General features: G+C 37.0%; 2 protein-coding genes across 2 annotated transcripts; both read right to left on the reverse strand.

The window, feature by feature from the left end:
• Window positions 1-261: 261 nt before the first annotated feature.
• Window positions 262-4,051, reverse strand: LOC135617568 (uncharacterized). The gene is made up of 8 exons (XM_065117935.1): window positions 3,758-4,051; window positions 3,099-3,147; window positions 2,764-3,010; window positions 2,196-2,348; window positions 2,011-2,116; window positions 1,808-1,922; window positions 1,577-1,645; window positions 262-707 (listed from the first exon to the last, which is right to left on the reverse strand). Exons 2-7 carry the CDS (start codon window positions 3,144-3,146, stop codon window positions 1,610-1,612), a joined length of 705 nt encoding a protein of 234 aa, XP_064974007.1. The 5' UTR covers window position 3,147; window positions 3,758-4,051; the 3' UTR covers window positions 262-707; window positions 1,577-1,609.
• Window positions 4,052-8,092: 4,041 nt separating this feature from the next.
• LOC135617569 (ubiquitin carboxyl-terminal hydrolase 4-like) lies at window positions 8,093-19,553 on the reverse strand. Its single transcript, XM_065117936.1, has 6 exons — window positions 19,162-19,553; window positions 17,708-17,824; window positions 10,197-10,295; window positions 9,319-9,507; window positions 9,026-9,207; window positions 8,093-8,623 (listed from the first exon to the last, which is right to left on the reverse strand). The coding sequence occupies exons 1-6, from the start codon at window positions 19,282-19,284 to the stop codon at window positions 8,224-8,226; spliced, it is 1,110 nt and encodes a 369-aa protein (XP_064974008.1). The 5' UTR covers window positions 19,285-19,553; the 3' UTR covers window positions 8,093-8,223.
• Window positions 19,554-19,962: the final 409 nt, after the last annotated feature.

A 19,962-nucleotide genomic window follows, 5' to 3' on the forward strand; every position in this document is an offset into this window, starting at 1 on the left:
TATCTCATGTTAGCAGACTTAACAAATTCAGAGGGAATCCTTGTCGACTCTTCTTGGATTTGGAATGGGTGATCTGCTCTCAAAGCCAATGGTAAATAGTGTTGCATCATTTCAACATTTCCACAAACTTCATACTAGGAATTTATTATGGTGTTGATGATTTGATCAGCTTTATCCACAAGCCGAATCAGAATCAGAAATGCAAAGGTTAAGAAGTAGAAGGTGTCAATTATAAAGATTTTGATAGTTTATAATAAGATCTTAATTTAAATTCTATCTTCATCATTTATTCTTTAATAATAATAATAATAATAATGATTACAGAAAGGACAAAGGAGTGAAGGCTTGCCCGCAGCCATTAACACTCGATCACATCCGATATACTCCACAAGTTTAAATGTAATCAGATAACCTTCCAACTCTTTCTGGGTTGGCATTAGTTGTTGCAGCATTCTCCTTATAAGGAGACCACTGAGTGCAACAATTACAGTTTTCATCTGCTTCATCAGATTTCTCAAACGGAAAAGTCATCCTCCCACGGTCTGCAGCAATTTGGATTAATGGAGTTGCCTGCTGAATTTGGCAAAAGGAGGTGCAAAATGTTGGACATCAAACTGGTGGAACATAGAAGCTTTGATCAAGGATTCAGGTTTATATCATCAAAATGGCTAATAACTTTGCCATTGAGATCGTTCCTGTCAGTCGGCCTGCATCACACAAGTAAAAAATGCGAGAGAAATGTTAGTAGAGGGTTACTTGGAAACTTGCTAATCATGATTAATATGTTAATTCTTTTGTTGCCAAAAGATCAAACTACTTCCAAGTTTCAAATAACGAAAAAAGAGTGCTTGCACTGTCAGATTACAAAAGTGATCTTTGGATGCATTGCAGATGCTCCTATGTATTTCTCAGGCACCATCAGAAACAACTCTAAATTTTAATCAATGAAGACAGCAGATTGCTTACAGAAGTGGAAAGACCTGATGTATCCTATTTGTGGATAGTTTTCCATAACATAGCTTATATATTCTGTGTCAATTTGATGGAATCATACCCTGCATGCTGAGAAGACTAGAATATCCTTATCAAATTTTACCGCCTGTAGGTCTAAGCTATCTGTGCTCCCACGACAGATTATCCTCCGTAAGCTTCAGACTTCTAGAGAGTGGAACATGAACTTCTTGAGATTTCTATGAACAATATAAATGTGATGCCTTTTCAAATAAATCAAATATTGCCAAACGCCGAGCATGTCACCATGTAGGAAAAAATTAATATGGAGCAAAGTGGGCACCAGAAAACTAATATGTATAGCAGGAGGTGCAAATGTTTATCAAAGAGTTTGCAATATCCATTTACCGGATATGCGAATTACATGCTCACGAACAATCTAAATAGGGAAAGCGAAGGCCTAAATAAAACATCTTGAAGTAAATGATTTGACTTCTGTTGCAAAGAGCTTGCTCGTAACATATTTGAGACAGCCGTCAGCAAAGCAAAATGATGGTTTTATTCAAAACACTAAACAAAATTATGCATGGAAAATGGTTGGCAAAGTAAATTATCAAGTGTCTACCTGAGTTTGCTGGACGATTATCATTCAGCCATATTAATCAGCCTCAGCAGCAGTATCATTACTAACAACCTGCATTGACAACAATTACGAAAAACAAACTGGCAAGTAGATGTTGTTTAAACTGTTAATTCCAAAATAATGTTTATATATTACAATAGTTGCCTTTCAAAACACCACCAAATTAGTTATTCATGATAAGCTCTAAGGATTTATGGTTCCAAATTTCTGTACCTGGCCAATGTAATCTTTTAACTTTTCTGCAATAGATTCATCCAAAGCTCTTTCTGCAAGTTCATACATGATGATATTGCCTTCAGGACCATTAACTTTTTCCTTTTGCAGGTACCTACAAGGAAGCATGACCAAAAGATAGAAATGCGAGGATGAAAAGTGTAGTGTTGTATGGAATGGATAGAATTATTTTATGCCTTTACCTTTGATGTACAAGCATCTCAAGTGTTTGCTTAGTGTTACCAAAGACAGCATTGTTTTCATCACTCTCGTTTAAACCCAGCCTCCTCAAATGATGCCAGAGATTCTCTATGACGGTTTAGAAGATATCAGCTAACAGGAATACGGAAAAAAAATCACATTGGAATAGAATTTTAACATAACATACCTTCCGAGATTTTACCTCCTGCGAGATGTACGATGCTGATGACGACAAAAGTGAAACCAGTCATGTGTGAAGTCTTTTTATCCTCAATATATTTACTATAAATATCAGCTGGCAGCTGACTCAAAACAATATATGATTTTGCTTCAACGGCACCTATAAATATTGTATATGTTAGCTGTCTAAAAGAGGAGTACAAAGACAGCATTCCTGAATTAGGTCTAAAGGATATAAAATTATTCATATAAAAAACCAATGAATTCCTAGCTTGGTAAATGGTTGCTTATTTTTCACCTTGGGGAAGTCCTGATTAGAATCCTTGTGAAGGTGATGTCCAGTTATTTTGACCTAAATAATTCTCCCATAGTTCAGTCTATGTGAAGGTGGTGACCACCTAGGGATTTCTTGACTAGACATCTGAATACATTTGGCATTGTATGATATCATCATTCAGCAAGACTTGCAACATGCACGAGATAATAGCATACTTCGACACATTTAAGGCTACAAATGAAACAAAGTCTAACAGGACACAAAACAGAAGATATTAGAAACATAAAAGGAAACGCACTTTGTTGAGGAGCACGGCCCTGCTTGTTCGATGCAGGACGGGAACGCTGCAATTCTTTCATCTCATACCCAAAAATGTTTGAGATTTTTTCTCTGGCTTCGTTTATGACAAGGGCCGGAAGGGAGCGCTGACGGTAATTTTTTGTTATTAGTTGTGTCAATTCTTCCCTCTTTATAGGGCATCCAGAGTTTTGGTGAGTCTTGAAAAGTACAAAGCGGATCACTTCTCCAACCAACTTGTCTTTTTCCTGTCGCAAAATGCATTATCAGTAGCTTGCCATAGGCCTCTTAGAACAAGGAAGAAACATGTACGTAAAGGAGCGATCTCTCGTGTACCTCTCGAGACACACCAATCTGTGAGTATTCCTCATTGTATGTTGCCATCCTGTAGTAAAAAAACATTGATTTAGAAGAAGCTAAAAAACCAAAATATTTTCTTTTCTTTTTTCTATAAATTAAAAGTACAGAAAAAGCCTCTCTGTTTGGAATGGTAAGGCTGCGTATACTGTTCCGCTCTTCTTTGCTTTCATGAACTTGGATTGATAGTTACATGGTTAAGCACTCATTTCATCTAACCAGTCTTTCAACCGCCGTCGCTATGTCGGGATCGGAATTATACAAACACAAGGATTTCGAACCAGGAACACGTAATTCTACTTAAAATGGAAAAAAAATAGGAAAACAAAAGAAGAAATCAAGCAGAAAAATGCATGGATGGAAAAATAGCAATGGCCATTCACATGGTTTGATGAAAATAAGAAAAGAGCACAAGTCCAACATTAATGTATAACACGAAGTGAAATCACAGACTATAACTATGCCTTAGATCAAGCATCTTAAGCTTTTACTGTTTTAGAAGTCACAAGAGGGCTCATAAAGTGCCTAAAAGAGAGAGAAAAGGAGAGAGAAGAGGAAGGGGCCGTGGACGAAGAAGAGGGGAGCTAAAGAGGAGGAGAAGGAAGAAGGAAGAAAGAAGAAGAGGAGGAGAAGAATACCTGGGAAGAAGAAGAAGAAGCAGCAACGCGGCGGCGGCAGAACGCGAGAAGAGCGCGAGCCCTAATTTCTATTTTAGGATTTCTTTTTTCTTTTTCGAGTGCCTAATTTCTTGTTTAAATGCGAGCCTTAATTTATATTTCAAGATTTTTTTTTCTTTTCCTAATGCCTAAATTCTAATTTATTCAAACACGAAACAGGTGGGAGAAAAAGAGGGAGGAGAGGAGACGAAGAGCGGCGGCAACAGCTACGGCTCCAACTCGTCGTTGTGGATCTCTCGACGTGTGTGTGGCCACACGCTCGACGATATCTGAGAAGGTCCGAAATGGTTACCGCACTTCGACGATCAAACAACTCCACTCCATTTAGTCAATGGATATTCCACAAAAGTCAACGCATGAATGTTGATAGGGGATCACATGGTTTTGTCCTTTCGGAGCCGTGTAGCTCCAGAAAGGCACCTACGAGGATAAGGGTGATACTATCGTATTATGAGTCCTTGGTTCTCCCACTTCTCAATCGATATGAGACTAAATCGATCCTATCAAATGTGACAATATTTGGTTTTCCTGTCCTTAAAAACTCCGACCATATGAGTAAAAGAAGATATTTATTCGATAAAAATATGTTTTTGAGTGCTTTAATAAGCACAGAAATAAAATTTAGGACAATTTCTTTAGAAAAGATCTTTGTATACCTTTAATTCAAAAAATACTCAAATGGTGCCTTAAAAAAAAAGTAATGATTGTTTTCTATTTTGATCATAAAAAAATAAAATTGTAAAACCTACTTGAAAATATAGTAAATAAATTAAATAAAATTAAAATATATTATAAATTATTTAAATAAATATTTATAATAGTTTAGAAATAATTTTATCAAAATAAAAATAAAGAATTAGCTTGTTATAATGATTTGAACATCCTCAAATAGATACCTAACTTCAATCAAACCAACTATAAATCTATAAATATAATATCATAATAATCTACAACTAATGACAATGAAAGAATCTCACTTATAATGTTTTTCATGATATTTTTAATATTTTTAATACCTCAATAAAGATACTATAAATATTATTAATTGAAATTTTGATGAGAGGTATTTTAGATTTCTTTTTTAAATTACTGACACTGTTTGAGAAAACAAAAAGGGGATACTGTTTTGCATCTTTTCTAGGAAAATCATCTTAAAATTTTTAAGACTTGATAGATTATAATTTATTGAAATTGATAAGTATTTTGAGATTTCTAAATTCAGTGTCTCATTGGATAAGGAATATAAATATAAGAAAAAATTCTCGTGAAGAAAATAAATCCTAACAATTAGGATTTAATTCTTTTATAGATATCTTATGTTTGGTGATGTGAGAAGACAAAATGTGAGGAATACCTTTAATGCTTTTGGGTTTCTCTAAAGTAATTAGAAAAAGGAATCACTAAGTTTCTAGAGATGATATTCTTTATGATTTCTGGAAGAAATCAAAAATTAATATAAATTCTTCAGGATTAATACAAAAATCTATGCTTGAGTGGGGATAATTTAATATTATAATTTATCTCGTCGAAGGATTTAGTTTCTAAGCAAGATTTAATATTATAGATATGCTAATGATTATTGATCTCTAAATATTTTTTGATTCTAAAATTCTTCTCTCCCTTCGAAGGGAATCGACTTAGAAGGAAATCACAGTCATTTATTTAGGATTGAAAAGACTTGGTAAATTCCTGTTGAGGATGAATCTGTCCGCAATACAAAGAGCAATAGTTGTTCTTCACTTGGAAGAATCAAAGAAGAAACATTTGTCGTCGTTCAATTCTGGCACAAGATTCTAGCAACCTGAAAACTTGTATAAGATCATTCTAACCTATAATATCAAATTAAATTGTTCTTTCATCCATTGTTTATGTTAGGACGAATATAATTGCTGTGCTTTCTTCTCTGTGTTTCTCATTCGATGTCTGATGCATGTAAATGAACGACTCTACGAAGTGAAGATGAAAAGAAATTAAAGATCGGTCAGTTGAGGCTATTTATGCACTGAGACTTCATTGTCTGGACTCGAAATCGTAATCTCTGTAGATATCATTCCGTTCCAATACAAAACGCAGCTCGAAAAAATGGATCTACAACACAAGCAACGGATATCTGCAGTCTCCTTCCTCCGAAACCATGCATGCCGCTGACGAAAACACTGGGAAAGCAGCAGTGGGAGTCTCGAGCGCCACACAGGGAAAAAAGGAGGGGTGTCTTCGTGATACGATCAATTACGTTCTCCCACAGTCCTCGCTCTGCATATGCTGGAACGAGCGGATCGCCATGGCGGCCACCGCCTTCGCCCAAGCCACCAGCTCCTTCTTCATCCTCTCCTCGTCGTTCCAAGCCGACAGGTCGATAGGCCGGCCTACTCTGGCACCCGGGACCAACATCAACGTCGTCGCCTCTCCCTGCTGCCGTGCGGCTTGCGGAACGAGTCGAGGTCCCAAAGCCATCTCTGGTTTCGGCCGTAGCAGCTCGACGTGTCCTGTGATGTCGACGGCCTCGGAGACAGTACGTACATATATGGTGGGCAGCAAAACGGGAGAACGAGGAACACGTTGGTATAAGATAATAGCAAGGCTGGTGGTGCGTCAAAGGAACCGTGTGTGGACATCACCAGTGTCTTGTATGCTGTGGGTTGCAGTGGGTAAGCAGACCTCGTTTGCACATGAGAACACAAAGGGAGAGGGAAGAAGGCAATTCCCAGGCACGTATTGACATTGGGAATGACTTTAAGCACTCGTTGACTTGGATTATGCATGATGTGTTTTCCTGGCTCACAAATGTTGTAATGATATTATGATGATACTGTTTTTTGATTTGAGAGAAGTCAACAATGGTATGCAATGACAGTTCCCACGTGATTCGATGTTGGTGTTAAAAATACATTAAGGAGAGAGATTAGATGCAAACAAAAGGACACTATTATGTAAGAGATTAGGTCATGCAATGAGCATGGATGGCAGTGTATGATTGACCAGATGTGATGGGCATGAAATGCAGCACATATCAATCAGGTAGCATTTGATGCATTTCTCAAACCTATTTGCTGCATTTCTTTTGCTTATTTTATCTGACAAACTATAAAAGTTATGTATATTATAAATCTAGAAGTGAACTCAAATGAAGATGCAAAATATCTTTTACTTCAGAATTGCCAAATAAAATGGAAATCCATATTATTCATTTTGAAAAATGTAACAAAAAAAAATACATAATTAAAAGTCTCCATTCTCTCTCAACCACCAACAAATTTGTAGCTGGAAAAAGGGCCACAAGCTACCTACTCATACCCAGCTGGCTCCATCAGGTACCTTATCATGCTTAACCAGTTCACATGTTGGTACCAATGACTGACGATACCAAACGTGGAATTGTCACATCAACCCAGAAATTGTATCATCGATCGATGAGAAAGCAGAATATTTTTGGTCTTTAATGGAATTGCCAATGATTTTATGTCTTTGTCTTTGTATATATACGACAATTAAATTGTAAGGGTATTATAAATCATGAAATTTTGAGAGCATATGACTTCTTTTCTTCAAAAAAAAAACAAAAAGAAGAGATCTCCATCAAAGAATTGTCTCGTGTTATATAATTAATGGTTCACATTAAAATAAAAAACCAAGAAGTTGGAATAAACTACACCGTATGTTCCTGTTTCGATGCCTCAGCTTAGAAACACTGTATGTGAGAGAATGAAATCAAAAGTGAAAAAGAAGACGTTATGGGGCATGAAAAGACGAAAAGGAAAGGATAATTTGAGAACAAGGCAAAATGTTTCACCAAAAAATTCACTTAAATTCTCTAATTTAGGTCGAGGAGGAGGTCAACGCCAATTGAAATACATACTAAAGGAAGTTTGTTTTAGGGAAAAATAATAATTCAACATCTAAAACAATTTGTTGTCATCATTTGCTTATCAGCTCCGTCCCAGTGTCGTACAAGCAATGACCCAAGCAAAGTTTGATAGTTGATGGAAGGCCTCGAACATTATATATACAGATTCTTTACCCCCTTCATTCCTGAATCATGTACGCTTTTACAAGCTTTCAACATGGACTTTGCCTCCCTGCTATTACCCTGGAGATAGAAACTCTCTGAAAAATCAAGCAAAAAATCATTAAATTCTTCCACCATGTAAATCCTGGAGCTACTCAGTGCATATAGTGGGAGAATTGCACTTTCTGTTTATAAAATGATCCCCAAAGTTGTTATCAGCCATGTAAATTTTAATTTATTCTTAAACAAAAGGACTGTATGCTTCCACCATCCACTGTACACTGCACCCATCCAAAGTATGACATCTTCTCATTCGTCTCACAGAAGCCCAAGAGCTTCTGATCGTGTTACATGGAGTATGTATGAATTTGGAAGAGGTGACAAGAAGGAATAAAGGCCAGAAGTAACGAGCAAGGTTTTTTTAGCTCTTTCCACCAAGACTCTCATAGAATAAGATGTACCCGTTATCTGTGTTGCCAGAATACTCCTGAGAGGAACCAAAGAATGTCTGCACCATCGATTCATCGATCATCTCCACGTTTTCATCATCAAATAACAACCAGTGGTTGTGGCTTTTGACAAGGCTAACATAGTGACCATGGTTGGGACCGCTCCCCACATGAACCACAACCGCAAAGAGAGAGTACTCAGAGTCTATGTCTTCGACCGTGTTATTAAGTTTCAGCTCCATGGGGAACACAACACGGTACGATAGCTTCTTGTACCGGCCGAGCTGCTCGACATACTTGAAGCGTTTGAGGTGGATCACAAGAATATGTGGTGGCTTCTTGATCTTCATTCTCTTCTGTGCTTCCTGCAAACTGCATAGAGAAACAAAACTCTTGTACTTGAGAAACAGTTAGCAAAAGACGATCCATCACAAGGTAGCAAGGAAACTTATTCAAGTAAAACACAATATCGCTCATGATTCGTGCCAATGATCTCGAAAATTTGAACCACCTGCCCGTGACCACAGCACTTACTACTGACTTAAGTTGTCACCTCCGAGTTGCAGAAATAATTAACATTTTCCCAAATTGTTCAAGAAGCATATTAAGAATTACACACATGATCATAACTAGCTGAAAATTAAAACTTGTTTAGGAAAGAGATGCAATTTATGATGCGTGTAGATATGCACATGGTGATATGATTCTCCTCAGAAAAAAACATTACTTTACTGGCAACAAGATTAAGAACCACAATATAAGCTGATGAGACACCTGCAGCACTTATCACAGAAGAACTTGTCCTCGGCATTTAGAGTCTCTGTTGAACTGAAGTTTTTGAGGCAGCTTGTTATAGAACTGTTCTGCTCAATATCAAGGCTCAAATCGAGAAACGTCTCATCCCTTGCAGTGACAGTTTCACAGCGTAAGCATCTTGTTTCATTGGTCAATATGCCCTGCCATCAACAAATGTAAGTTTACGTTGGCAACAAGAAGCATCACTTAATTAGCATTATGCATGTTACATTTAATAAAAGATGCCTAACAAGTTAGGGTAATTGATTCACCTGAAAGTTCTTGTGAACCCACGTCAAAAGTGGCTCTTTGGGCACCCCATTTGGCAAAGAATGGTTTGGTCCATTGGCAAGTTTTTCAGATGGTGATGAAGTTTCGATGGAATCTTTTGCAGCATCAGACTCTTTTTCAAGAATATCAGCAAGCTCATTCAGCAAGAAATTCAAAAACTCATGAGCATCCTACAAAAGCCACAGGACAATAGATCATTTCATATGAGATTAGCCAGCAAAACCACAATGCCAAAAAGATGTAGAATAAGAGCTGCCATGTGCTTCAACTTAATATAATATGAATGTGGTGACTGGTGACTCAAAGCACAATAGTAGGAAATCTTTCAAGAACTTCATATAGGGAGGATGAGATGGCATTTCAAAGGAGTATTTTACCTAAGAACACCATCCAGATGATAGAACTTATGACCCATTGACTGAAAGAAGACATAACATGGAGAAAAATAACACAATACAGATGGCTTGTTCCACACATCAAATAAACAACAGAAACATTTTGTATAATGAACTAAAGTAACAGACGCAATAATGACAATGTTACAGTTCATAGCTAGCATTGGTTGGTCGTGGAGCATTTGGACAATGAAATTGATAAGGAAAAAAAGGGCAACGATTAGCAATTCATCTTGACAACTTTAGTTTACTTAAATTTGAATTTCACTTCAAATGAAACTGTATTCACTGTGGCTAGGATAATACAAAATAAAGAATCAAACATGATCTGTGCTCTGTATGCTAGAATAAAAAACATCCATGCTAAGGTTGTTGATTGGATATATAGACCTGAACCAACTACGATATCCAACTATCCAACTATTGTTTCCATATTAACAAATTATCAAGTCAAATTAAATTACCTGGTGCATGTAGCTGCGGAAGTACTCGTTCTGTTTCTTCACTCTCTGCACAAAGCGCTTCGGAGCAATAACACCAGTTTTTTTCTTTTGGGAGCTAATCTGCACAAAGTACTAACTGAGACATAAGTTCCTGATAAAACATAACATATATATAATAAACCTAAAGCAGTAATACTCTGACAAAATGACCAAGATTAGGCTCTTCGATAACTATTATGAGTCCCTATGTTGCTAATACTATTTGTTTGGCGACAAACACTATCATCATGATCATCTTTATGCAAATTTTGTTTGGCAAGGAAAAAATTAAGTGGCACAGTAGATAGATGAAATTTATGACAAGTCGTGGAGCTGAAGCCTTTAGATGCTAGTGTCGAAACTAACACACTCCCAGATCAGGCAAAAAAGGTCTTTGTTTTCTTTAAAACCTAGCGGACAATTGATGAGTAAGACCATCTGTTTAGAGTCAAGATGCACCTGCCGAAATTCTCCTAAACATGAAAGCAATTTTCTTATTTTAACATGGCAATAACTCCGTCCGTTAGATGTATCACCTAGTAATTGAATTTGCATTTCAAGCATATTTTACAGTGTACCCCTATATGGGAAATAATTAACAACTGTGAAGTTATTCAAGGCTGTAGAAGCCATGAGAATCATACTGCTAAAACTTAATTCATAAGTCTTATCTATGTTATCGCAGCAGATCTCTTACTGATTGGACTAACACAGAATGGAATGTATTCACCACTTGGAATAAGGTTAAAATTTTCTGTTGTCTTTCATAAACATAGAAAAGCTCAAGTGGAAATCCAATATGATGAACCCTTGGATCTTGTGCATAAGCTTTCAAACATCTTCGACTGATAAATGCCAGATGGACCAAAAGACTTAATAGATATAAGAAGCCGTTGCATCATAAGTTGATAACAACAATTACTCTTGTACATTGCGCTACCTTCATATGACACTCCTTCAAAACCAGAGTAGTCAGGTTTAAATGCAGTAAAGAAATACAACATAATCAATCACAGTGAAGATGGAAGCCTGAATAAGTAAATAGTCTAAAATTTATCACAAATGCCAGATCTGCAGACAAATGAGATTCCTTGATGCAATTTCTCACATATTTTGTAGTATAGTATGATAAAATAATTTCCATCATTTAATCACTTCTCCAAACTACAACTCCATTAGTATAATCAGTGTTGTTCAACTAAAATATTAGCATTCATACAACTGATAGTGATAGAGAAGGTGGCTCAATGCTTGAAGAACTGTCAATGCAATGTCTAAGGAGAGTCAATGTTAGCAGTCTTACATCTGCAAAGTAGAAAGACTTTTTGTCGCCCAATGCTGGTCAACCAGATTGTGAAGTGGCAATCTTAACTTAGCGCCTAGACTGGCCCTCCATAAAACTGATTGATGTAGAACAAGGTAGAGAAATAGAGAGAGAGTAAAAGAGTGAGATTAGAGATTAAAGAGGAGAGAGAGAAGAATGAGATTAGAGAGGAGAGAAAGAGACTATAAGAGAGAAGATGCAATTCTTTTTATTCAAATCTAAAATTTTTGATCCATTGACAAGCTCCGGGGTTTCCGGGGTTTATGAGCCTTGGTACAATTAATGAAAACAATATGACTTCTAGAACACCTAAATAGTAAATGAGTGCACTTAATACAATAGTGCTTAACACAAAAGGGGTCCCTAGAAAGACCAAACGACTTTTCAATTTTCAACACGATTCTTAGGATTTCTAGACTAACTAATAGACAATATTTTGTTGATTTCTTTGCCTGGACTAAACTTTCTGAAATCCTTTGTAAAGTTAGATGGTTCACCATCATTCTCCCTGATGGAAAAGAACTCAACCCCAGAGAGTGATCGGTAAGGTATTGGTCCAATAAGTCTGGTATAAAATTACGAAGTTCCTCCAAAGTAATCTAAGAGGCATCAGAAGCTGGACGATCACATCGCTTGATAAGAAGTGTTAAGTAATGCTAGTAGCAAGCGTAATAAGGCGGTCATGAAGAATGACCTTTATGTCATCCTTGTGTTGTGGGAGAATTGATGCTTTGGGAGGATTGTCACTTGCAAGAACACCAGTAAACAGAGGAGGCTCAAAAGTACCATGATATATAATTAAATCCTCCACATTGAAAACTGGACTAATATTTAAGTCAGAAGGTAAATTGAGCATATATGCATTAGATCCCAGTTTTTGGATAATGGAGTAAGGACCAATGGCTCGGGCATGCACCTTTTTGGATGAGTTTTTAAGGAATCTCTCAGGACAAACGCGAACCAAGACATAATCGTCAACTTGAAACTCTTTGACTTTTATAATGTGCATTAGCAGCAAATTTATAACTTTCATTACTTAGGGTAATTTTACATCGAATTTCAGCATATAAATTATGAATATGTTGAGCGAAGGAGTGGGCTGGTTCTGAGGCACGATAGTTAAGTAGAAAGGGTGCAAGGTCAATGGGGATGTGAGGAGTATAGTCGAGGACAGTTTGAAATAGGTTTTTTCCAGTGGAGCGGTTGACCGAGTTATTGTATGCAAATTCTACAATGGGTAAGGTTAGGTCCCAATTTCCGGGTTTCTCTCTAAGTAAACATGTAAGAAGATTTCCCAAGGAATGGTTAACAACCTCAGTTTGACCATCAGTCTGGGGGTGAAAGGCTGAAGAGAATTTCAATGTTGTGCCAAACAGTTTCCACAAAGTTTTCCAAAAGTAGCTAACAAATTTCACATCTCTATCAGACATCATGGTTAAGAGCAAGCTATGTAAGTTAACCACTTCTCGAAAGAACCTCGTTGGTCTTATTACAAGGGATAAAGTGGGCAATTTTTGAAAATCGATCAACATAAACCAAAATAGAGTTATAGCCACAAGCTGTTTTGGGAAGTCCATGGAAAAAATCTAAACTCATATCTTGCAATGATGAATGTGGAAAGGGTAATGGGGTGTATAGGCTAATATTTGTCACGGACCCAGCCTGATAAGCTAACTGACTCATCAACTTCGTTTGACCTAAATCACTAATCAAAATGCTTAAGCTGAAGTTGATAGTAGTACATTCATCAAATCCTTATAAGTCAATCTTAGTCTTCTCACTTTCGATGTAGGATTCATCAGGGTGCTACAAGTATTATGTTTGTGAGTTTTAAAATTTTGATAGGTGCGACATTAGGACACCACTAGAGCAACATTTAGCTTTAAGGAAGGCTTGTAAAATCTATCCTCCACTAATACAATGGTCTTGTCACAGCCTATGTGACCTGCTAATCTACCCACGTGCGTTTCCCAAACATGGAAGTCTCGAAGGGAGGATCAAGGAAAACATAATCTAGTAGATCGAAAAAAGTCACCATCCCTAAGAATAAAGTTTGTATGTTCACGACGATTTCTGTCTTAGACTTCTCGATATATGGCTAAAGTCTGGACATTGGGTATACTCTTTTTTTAATTGCTCGAATCCTATGACCTTGACACTCATGGTAGATAGGATTGCATAAATTCTACTAAAGGCATCAGTGGCTTTATTTTAGAGTGTCAGAACAATGCTTAATTACAAAAGAGTATTCGTCGAGAAACTCAACCCACTTGGCATGTCGAGCATTTAACTTCTTTTGGGTATTTAAGTACCTTAAGGCTTGGTGGTCAGACAACAAGACAAACTCTTGCAGTAGAAGGTAATATCACCAATACCTAAAACATTACAAAATCTCATAAAATTCATTGTCATGGGTAGAATAATGTTATTTTGCATCATTAAGTTTTTCACTGAAAAAGGCAATATTGACCTTCTTGACTAAGAATTCCTCCTATGCCTATACCGGAGGCATCGCAAGTGATTTTAAAGGGTTTACTAAAGTTAGGGTGCCTAAGAACATGAGAGATGGTCATTTTTATTTTGATGTCAGCAAAGGCTTTGGTGGCAGCCAGGATCCATAAAACCTCATCTTTCTTTAGGCAGTCAGTGTTTGGTGCCATAATAGAACTAAACCCTTAATGAATCTTCTACCGAAAAAGACTAATCCATGGAAATTTTGAACCTTAAAAAGGGTTTTAGGCAATGATTTAAAAAGGCTCTCAAGCACTTACCTAGGCACTCGGGTGAGGTAAGGCGAGGCCCAAGCGCCTCGCACAATAATCGAGCAATGCACTTTAGTGAAGCGATGCCTGGGTGCTCACCTAAACCCAAGCGCCCGGTGCCTCAAGCAAGTGTTCGATTGAAGCAAAAAAAATCGAACATATGATGAAACAGTAAAACCCCAACCCCTACCTTGTGTGACCCCAACCCATAGTCCCTACTTCGCCACCCTGACTCACCTCTGCTCCTGTCGCTACCTTTGTGCACAGTCGTTGCCTCCGCCACTAATGCACAGGTCCAACGCTTCCTTTGTTGCCAACGGATGGATCCGAAGGTCTAGCTTCAGCGCATAGTTCCCTTTGTCGCCGCTGTCGCTATCCGAAACTTTCTCTGTCATTACTGCCACCGTCTGCAACTTCCTTTGTCGTCACCATCGTTGCCCCAAAATTACTCCGTCACCGTCGCCCTCTCCGGCCTCATGTTCCACCGTTAGTGACTCTTTTCTTCCCCTTTAACTAATGTTAATAGTAGATTGTTAATCCTTAACTAATATTAAAATTACTGTTAAATGTTAACTATTGTTATCATATAATAGTCTCTAATTAGCACCATTAATCATATTTATCAATTGTATTATATATTTTTTATATTTTAATATTTCAGACGCCTCGCTTCGCTCAAAAGAGTGCCTACGCGAGTGCTTAGTACCTCAGGCATTTTGGAATCTTCACGCCTTGCTCTTTTTAAAACATTGATTTTAGGCTCAAGCTATTTTAAATGATGCAAATCTTTTCTGGATCAGTGGCAACGCCTTGGGCAGAAATGATAAAGCCTAGGAATATGACATGAGTTTGTATAAACGAACATTTTTTCAAATTGACATATAACTTAGCAACTCGAAGGGTTGCAAGAACCTATTGAAGATAATCTAAATGATTGTCCTTGGTCTTACTAAAGATCAAGATGCCATCAAAGTAGACAACAATAAACACTGCTACAGTATAAAAAATATATAAAATTGTTCGGTACACCAGAGTGTACCGCTCGATACGCCCTGATGTACCGCCCGGTACACCGGTACCGTACCGAGCCCGGATCGAAACGTTGATACGGTACGATACGACGAACCTTACTTAGGGGTTAATAAGGCAAGGACAGCATAAGGACTTAAGCTATATCGTACAAAGCCTTTAGCCAAAAGTTCCTTAACTTGTTTGTTTAACTCGATTGTCTTCTTAGGATTCATTAATGTGAGAGATTAGGGAGTTGCGATTATGAGAAAAAGTCAATGACATATTTGATTTCCCACAAGGGTGGCAGCTCATTAGGTAATTCTAAGGGCATGACATCAGAAAATTCATCTAATCAGGTTTTAACCTCAAGAGTTAGGTCAAGAATAATGCAAGAGCTAGGAATTTCTCTAGTAACGATGGCCACACAAAATTTATTATATAGGCTCTCTATTTTAAAAGATTTAGGATTCAGTAAATGGAGTCCCTTGGTAGTTGGGGTTTGTGGAAGAGACTTGGGAGTTCTTGTTTTTTCCTTTTCTAATAGTTTTGCTAGCCGCTGGATAATGTTTTTTGCTTTTGTATCGAAAGGCATACGTGTATTCTCTCCTATGATGGTAACATCAAGGTCATACAACTAAGGCCGACCTAAAAGAATGTGGGTAACGTCCATTGGTAGGACGTCACAGTAAATCTCATCTTGGTAATTGCCCATTTTGATTGGTACCAAGCATCTCTTGAACACGGGTAGAGTGGTTTTGTTAACCTAGGCTACTTTGAATGGGTCGGATGTGACTCTACCTTTAGTTTAGTATCTTGATAGTAGAGTTTGAGACTATGTTCATAGTGCTACCCCATGCAATAACCAATTTGTAAGTTCTTTCCCCGCTTCGGATAAAAGTATGGAAGATACTTGTCCTCTTTCATTCATCGAAATCACTAGCACTAGAGAGAATAATGCGAACAACATTAACATGAGCATCCTTAATTTCTAGTTCGTTTTCGTCACTTGAGTAGGGTTCCAGAGTAGGCAAAATTCCTTGATTTGAAGCTATAGATTTTGGAGAATGGATATTTTACCTAATCGACTCATCAACCTCCTCATTCATGGGTCATTTTTCACGGTGTTGGAGAGCTCTTAGGACTTAGGTCATTTGGTCACATAACTGGTTCAATATCATGTCATAATCTGCTAACTTGGTCCTAAGGGTATCTACCTTACTTTGTTGGTTTAGGGATTTATCAAGAGTAGTTTGGTTTTCACCTTATCAAGTCATGATTCTAATTCTATCGACAAATTACCTTTTAGTAATAAGGTTGTTAATGGTTGCAATGCACAAAGTAGAAATACAATATTTCAAATAGTTCTCAATCTTTTTTTTCTCATTTTTTGTTTTTTTATTACAACTTTCAAAGGTTAAAATTGTAGTGGTACTGTAGTTGTAGCTAATGGGGAGAGAGAGGGTGATAAATAAAAAAAAGAGAAAATGGAGGGAGAAGCAACAAAAATCATGATCTAATAAAATATATGATTTTTTCTTTCCAAAAAAAAAAAAAAAAAAGTAAAGTCCTAAAAAATTTACCCGACACTAAGGGCTATATGGTCCACCAATTACGTAAGAATAGTCACCCCAAAGTCCAACTCCACACGCAAAGGGTTGACGTTGAAGGTGTAAGGATCCGTGAGTAACGTCGTTGTTGTTTGAAGCTGCTTGCTGGGGCCCAATGAGGTACAAGGCAGGTTTCTTGATGTGCTTTGATACCAAACTGATATAGAACAAGGTAGAGAAATAGAGAGAGAATAAAAGAGGAGTGAGATTAGAGATTAATGAGGAGAGAAGGAGAGGAATGAGATTAGAGATTAGAGATTAGAGAGGAGAGAAAAAGAGGAGTCATATTAGAGATTAGAGAGGAGAGAAAGAGACTAAAAGAGAGAAGATGCTATTCTTTTCATTTAAATCTAAAGTATTTGATCCATTGACAAACTCCACTATTTATTGGGGTTTAGGAGCCTTAGTACAATTAAGGAAGACAATGTGACTTCTAGGACACCTAAATAGTCAATAAGCGTACACAATACAAGAGTGCACTTAATACAAAAGGAGTCCCTATAAAGACCAAAAAACTTTTCAATTTTTAAACCAACTCTTAGAATTTCTAGACTAACTAATTGATGACTTTTTGTTGATTTATTTGCCTAAAATAAACTTTTTTTAAATCCTTTCTAAAACTAGATGGTTTTCCATCACTGATAGTATTCTGTTAAAACCAAAAAAGATGGACCAAGAATATGCATTCAAATTTTGTAATGCAACATGATTTATTCAACAGAAAACTCATCAAAGGCTTCTGTAAATTGGCATAATATTTTGCAAGTTGGTAATGAAAATTTAGTTTACCTGAGTAAAAAGGTCCGCCAAACATGTTAAAAGGTTCTCCTCAACATCTCCCAGATTCTTGTTATTTGAATAATAATATAGTAATTGCTCTCGAAAAGGAATGCAAAAATAAAGAGCCTGCATGTGGCATAATAAAGAATTAAAATACAGGTTTATCTGTTACAAAACAAAGAAATTTGAAAAAAAAAAACACCCATTTAGACAATGCATCAGACAGGACATACATATCCATCCAAAGTTCCTTTCAGCAATAACACATGCCCAATGATTTTAAACCAAAATGTTAAAGGATGATGGGATGATAGTGAAAATAACTATGTTGCAAGTTAACTCTGATGTAATTGATAAGGAAAACCTTAAGGGAGAAAATTTATAATAAAAAAAATGATTTACAACTTAAGGTAACATAACAATCTTCTATTATGTTAGGCTGAAACGTTCATCTGTATTCATGTCATCTATGAACATACAAAATGTGAAAATAGTTAAACAGGACTTTGAGACATTGGTGCGAAAGCACAAGTGCAACTAAACTGAAGATGAGACAGACAACTTTCACTATGGTCGGCCTAGAACCCTGACTTGAAGCTAGATGTCCGAATATTTAATACAAAAGAGATGAGAATGCCAACAAATATACTAGAGGAATATAGAATAATATTTTCCAAAAACTTTTATGATATCCTTAGCAGACAAGTCAAGAGATCTATATCATAAACTATTCATTATATTTCCAACATATTCTGTATGTCATATTCAACTTACCATTTGGCTTTAACTTGATTTCAATTAACAATTAAATTAGGTACTGGTTAAATCCAATGATTGGACCAATTTTATTAACCCATCAATGGTTTTTCAAGAGAAGTGAGTTCTCTTTTTCTTTGTCCTGCATATCGACAGATATACTGTGCCAGAAGACTAATGAAAAGCCATTAGCTAACACTTCTTTTCCCTGTCAGAAACTGTTTAACAATTCAAAAGCAAAAGGGTTTCTCATGCAATAAGTTTCTTTCTTGTTTATCAATGTTGTTCGTACAAAATGGTAATTCAATGAGAGTAATAGGTTTATAAGCACAAAAGGAGTATTACAAATAATTCAAACGAGCATATTTAAGTCGCTCATTTCAGCCAAGAACAATTTTTTTTTGAAACATTATACCGCATAACCAAAAAAAGAAAAGAGAAGAAGAGGAACAGAACAAATACAACCGAGAGCACTAACATACCGATATAGAAGCGCATTAAATCTATGTTAACAAATGAAAATATAAATATTTTGTCTCAGATAAGAACCACCAAATTAATAGTCACGAGTATATGAATTAGGAACAAGAAAAGAAGTAACCCTTCATTTTAAGAAGAACGCGCCTTTGATTTAACACGACTACGAGCTACGAGATTCCAATCAAGCTCCTGCATCCAATTAACAAAGGAAACGGAGAGGAAATGACCTGCAAGACGCTATTGCAGTAGCAGGTGTTGCCGAAATTCTCGAGACCGAAATAATGCTCGCCTTCCGGGAACTGGTCGCCGAGGGCCTTCTCTAGCTTGGAGCCGGCGGCCCCCATGACCATCCACTTGTCCCACCAGCCGCCGGCTACCCCGGTGAGGTATCGGAACCCTAGCCCTAGACCGGAGCGCGACCTCTCCGGCCCTCTCTCGGCCGCCGTTCCGCTGGCCTCCGTCACCGAAGGGGTCTCCACCGTGATAGATAGCTGGAAGGATCGGGCTCCCAAGGTTTGAGGCAGGATTCCGATGGCGAAGGGCAAGTCGAATTCCACGAATTCGCGAGGGATTGGCGAAGGGTATGATCGAAGTAGAGAGACCGGAAGGTTAACCGCTATTGATCTGCGTGGTTTTCTCCTTTTTCCTTTTTCCTTTTAAACAAAATTACATATATATCCCTCTAATATTGGTTATGTTTTATAAATCTAAATACTGTAGTTAATTTCTGTTAGTTAAGTTAATTAATTAATTTAGGTTTATAATAAAAGAAGACCTAATGCCATAATATATCTTTCTTGTATTACTTTAACTTAAGCAAGCCAATTTATATTTTTATATCCATCATAAATTGCAAGGATAAATACGTAAAATTATTTTCCGTCTTTTTTTATCTTTTTCCTTTTTTTCCCCTTCTGTTTCTTGGTTGTCGTACCAGAAGAGGGGAATTTATTAGTTCTCGAAACTTCACCCACTTGTCTACCTGCTCTCTTATTGATACCACTGAGGGACCCGCGGTCAACTTATTA

Source organism: Musa acuminata, chromosome BXJ2-7 (genome assembly GCF_036884655.1).
Source record: "Musa acuminata AAA Group cultivar baxijiao chromosome BXJ2-7, Cavendish_Baxijiao_AAA, whole genome shotgun sequence".
NCBI lineage: Eukaryota > Viridiplantae > Streptophyta > Magnoliopsida > Zingiberales > Musaceae > Musa > Musa acuminata.

Bases quoted from the DNA above. Each gene is read 5' to 3' on its own strand.
- LOC135617568 (XM_065117935.1), bottom strand. From the start codon at position 3,146: ATGGCAACATACAATGAGGAATACTCACAGATTGGTGTGTCTCGAGAG. The intron at 2,349-2,763 runs GTGCGTTTCCTT...CAATATTTATAG, and splicing joins GGGCCGTGCTCCTCAACAAA to GTGCCGTTGAAGCAAAATCA. The intron at 1,923-2,010 runs GTAAAGGCATAA...GCTTCCTTGTAG, and splicing joins GAGATGCTTGTACATCAAAG to GTACCTGCAAAAGGAAAAAG.
- LOC135617569 (XM_065117936.1), bottom strand. From the start codon at position 19,284: ATGGTCATGGGGGCCGCCGGCTCCAAGCTAGAGAAGGCCCTCGGCGAC. The intron at 10,296-17,707 runs GTAAACTAAATT...TACTTTGTGCAG, and splicing joins TGGCGGACCTTTTTACTCAG to ATTAGCTCCCAAAAGAAAAA. The intron at 8,624-9,025 runs GTGTCTCATCAG...TTCTCTATGCAG, and splicing joins TTCTGTGATAAGTGCTGCAG to TTTGCAGGAAGCACAGAAGA.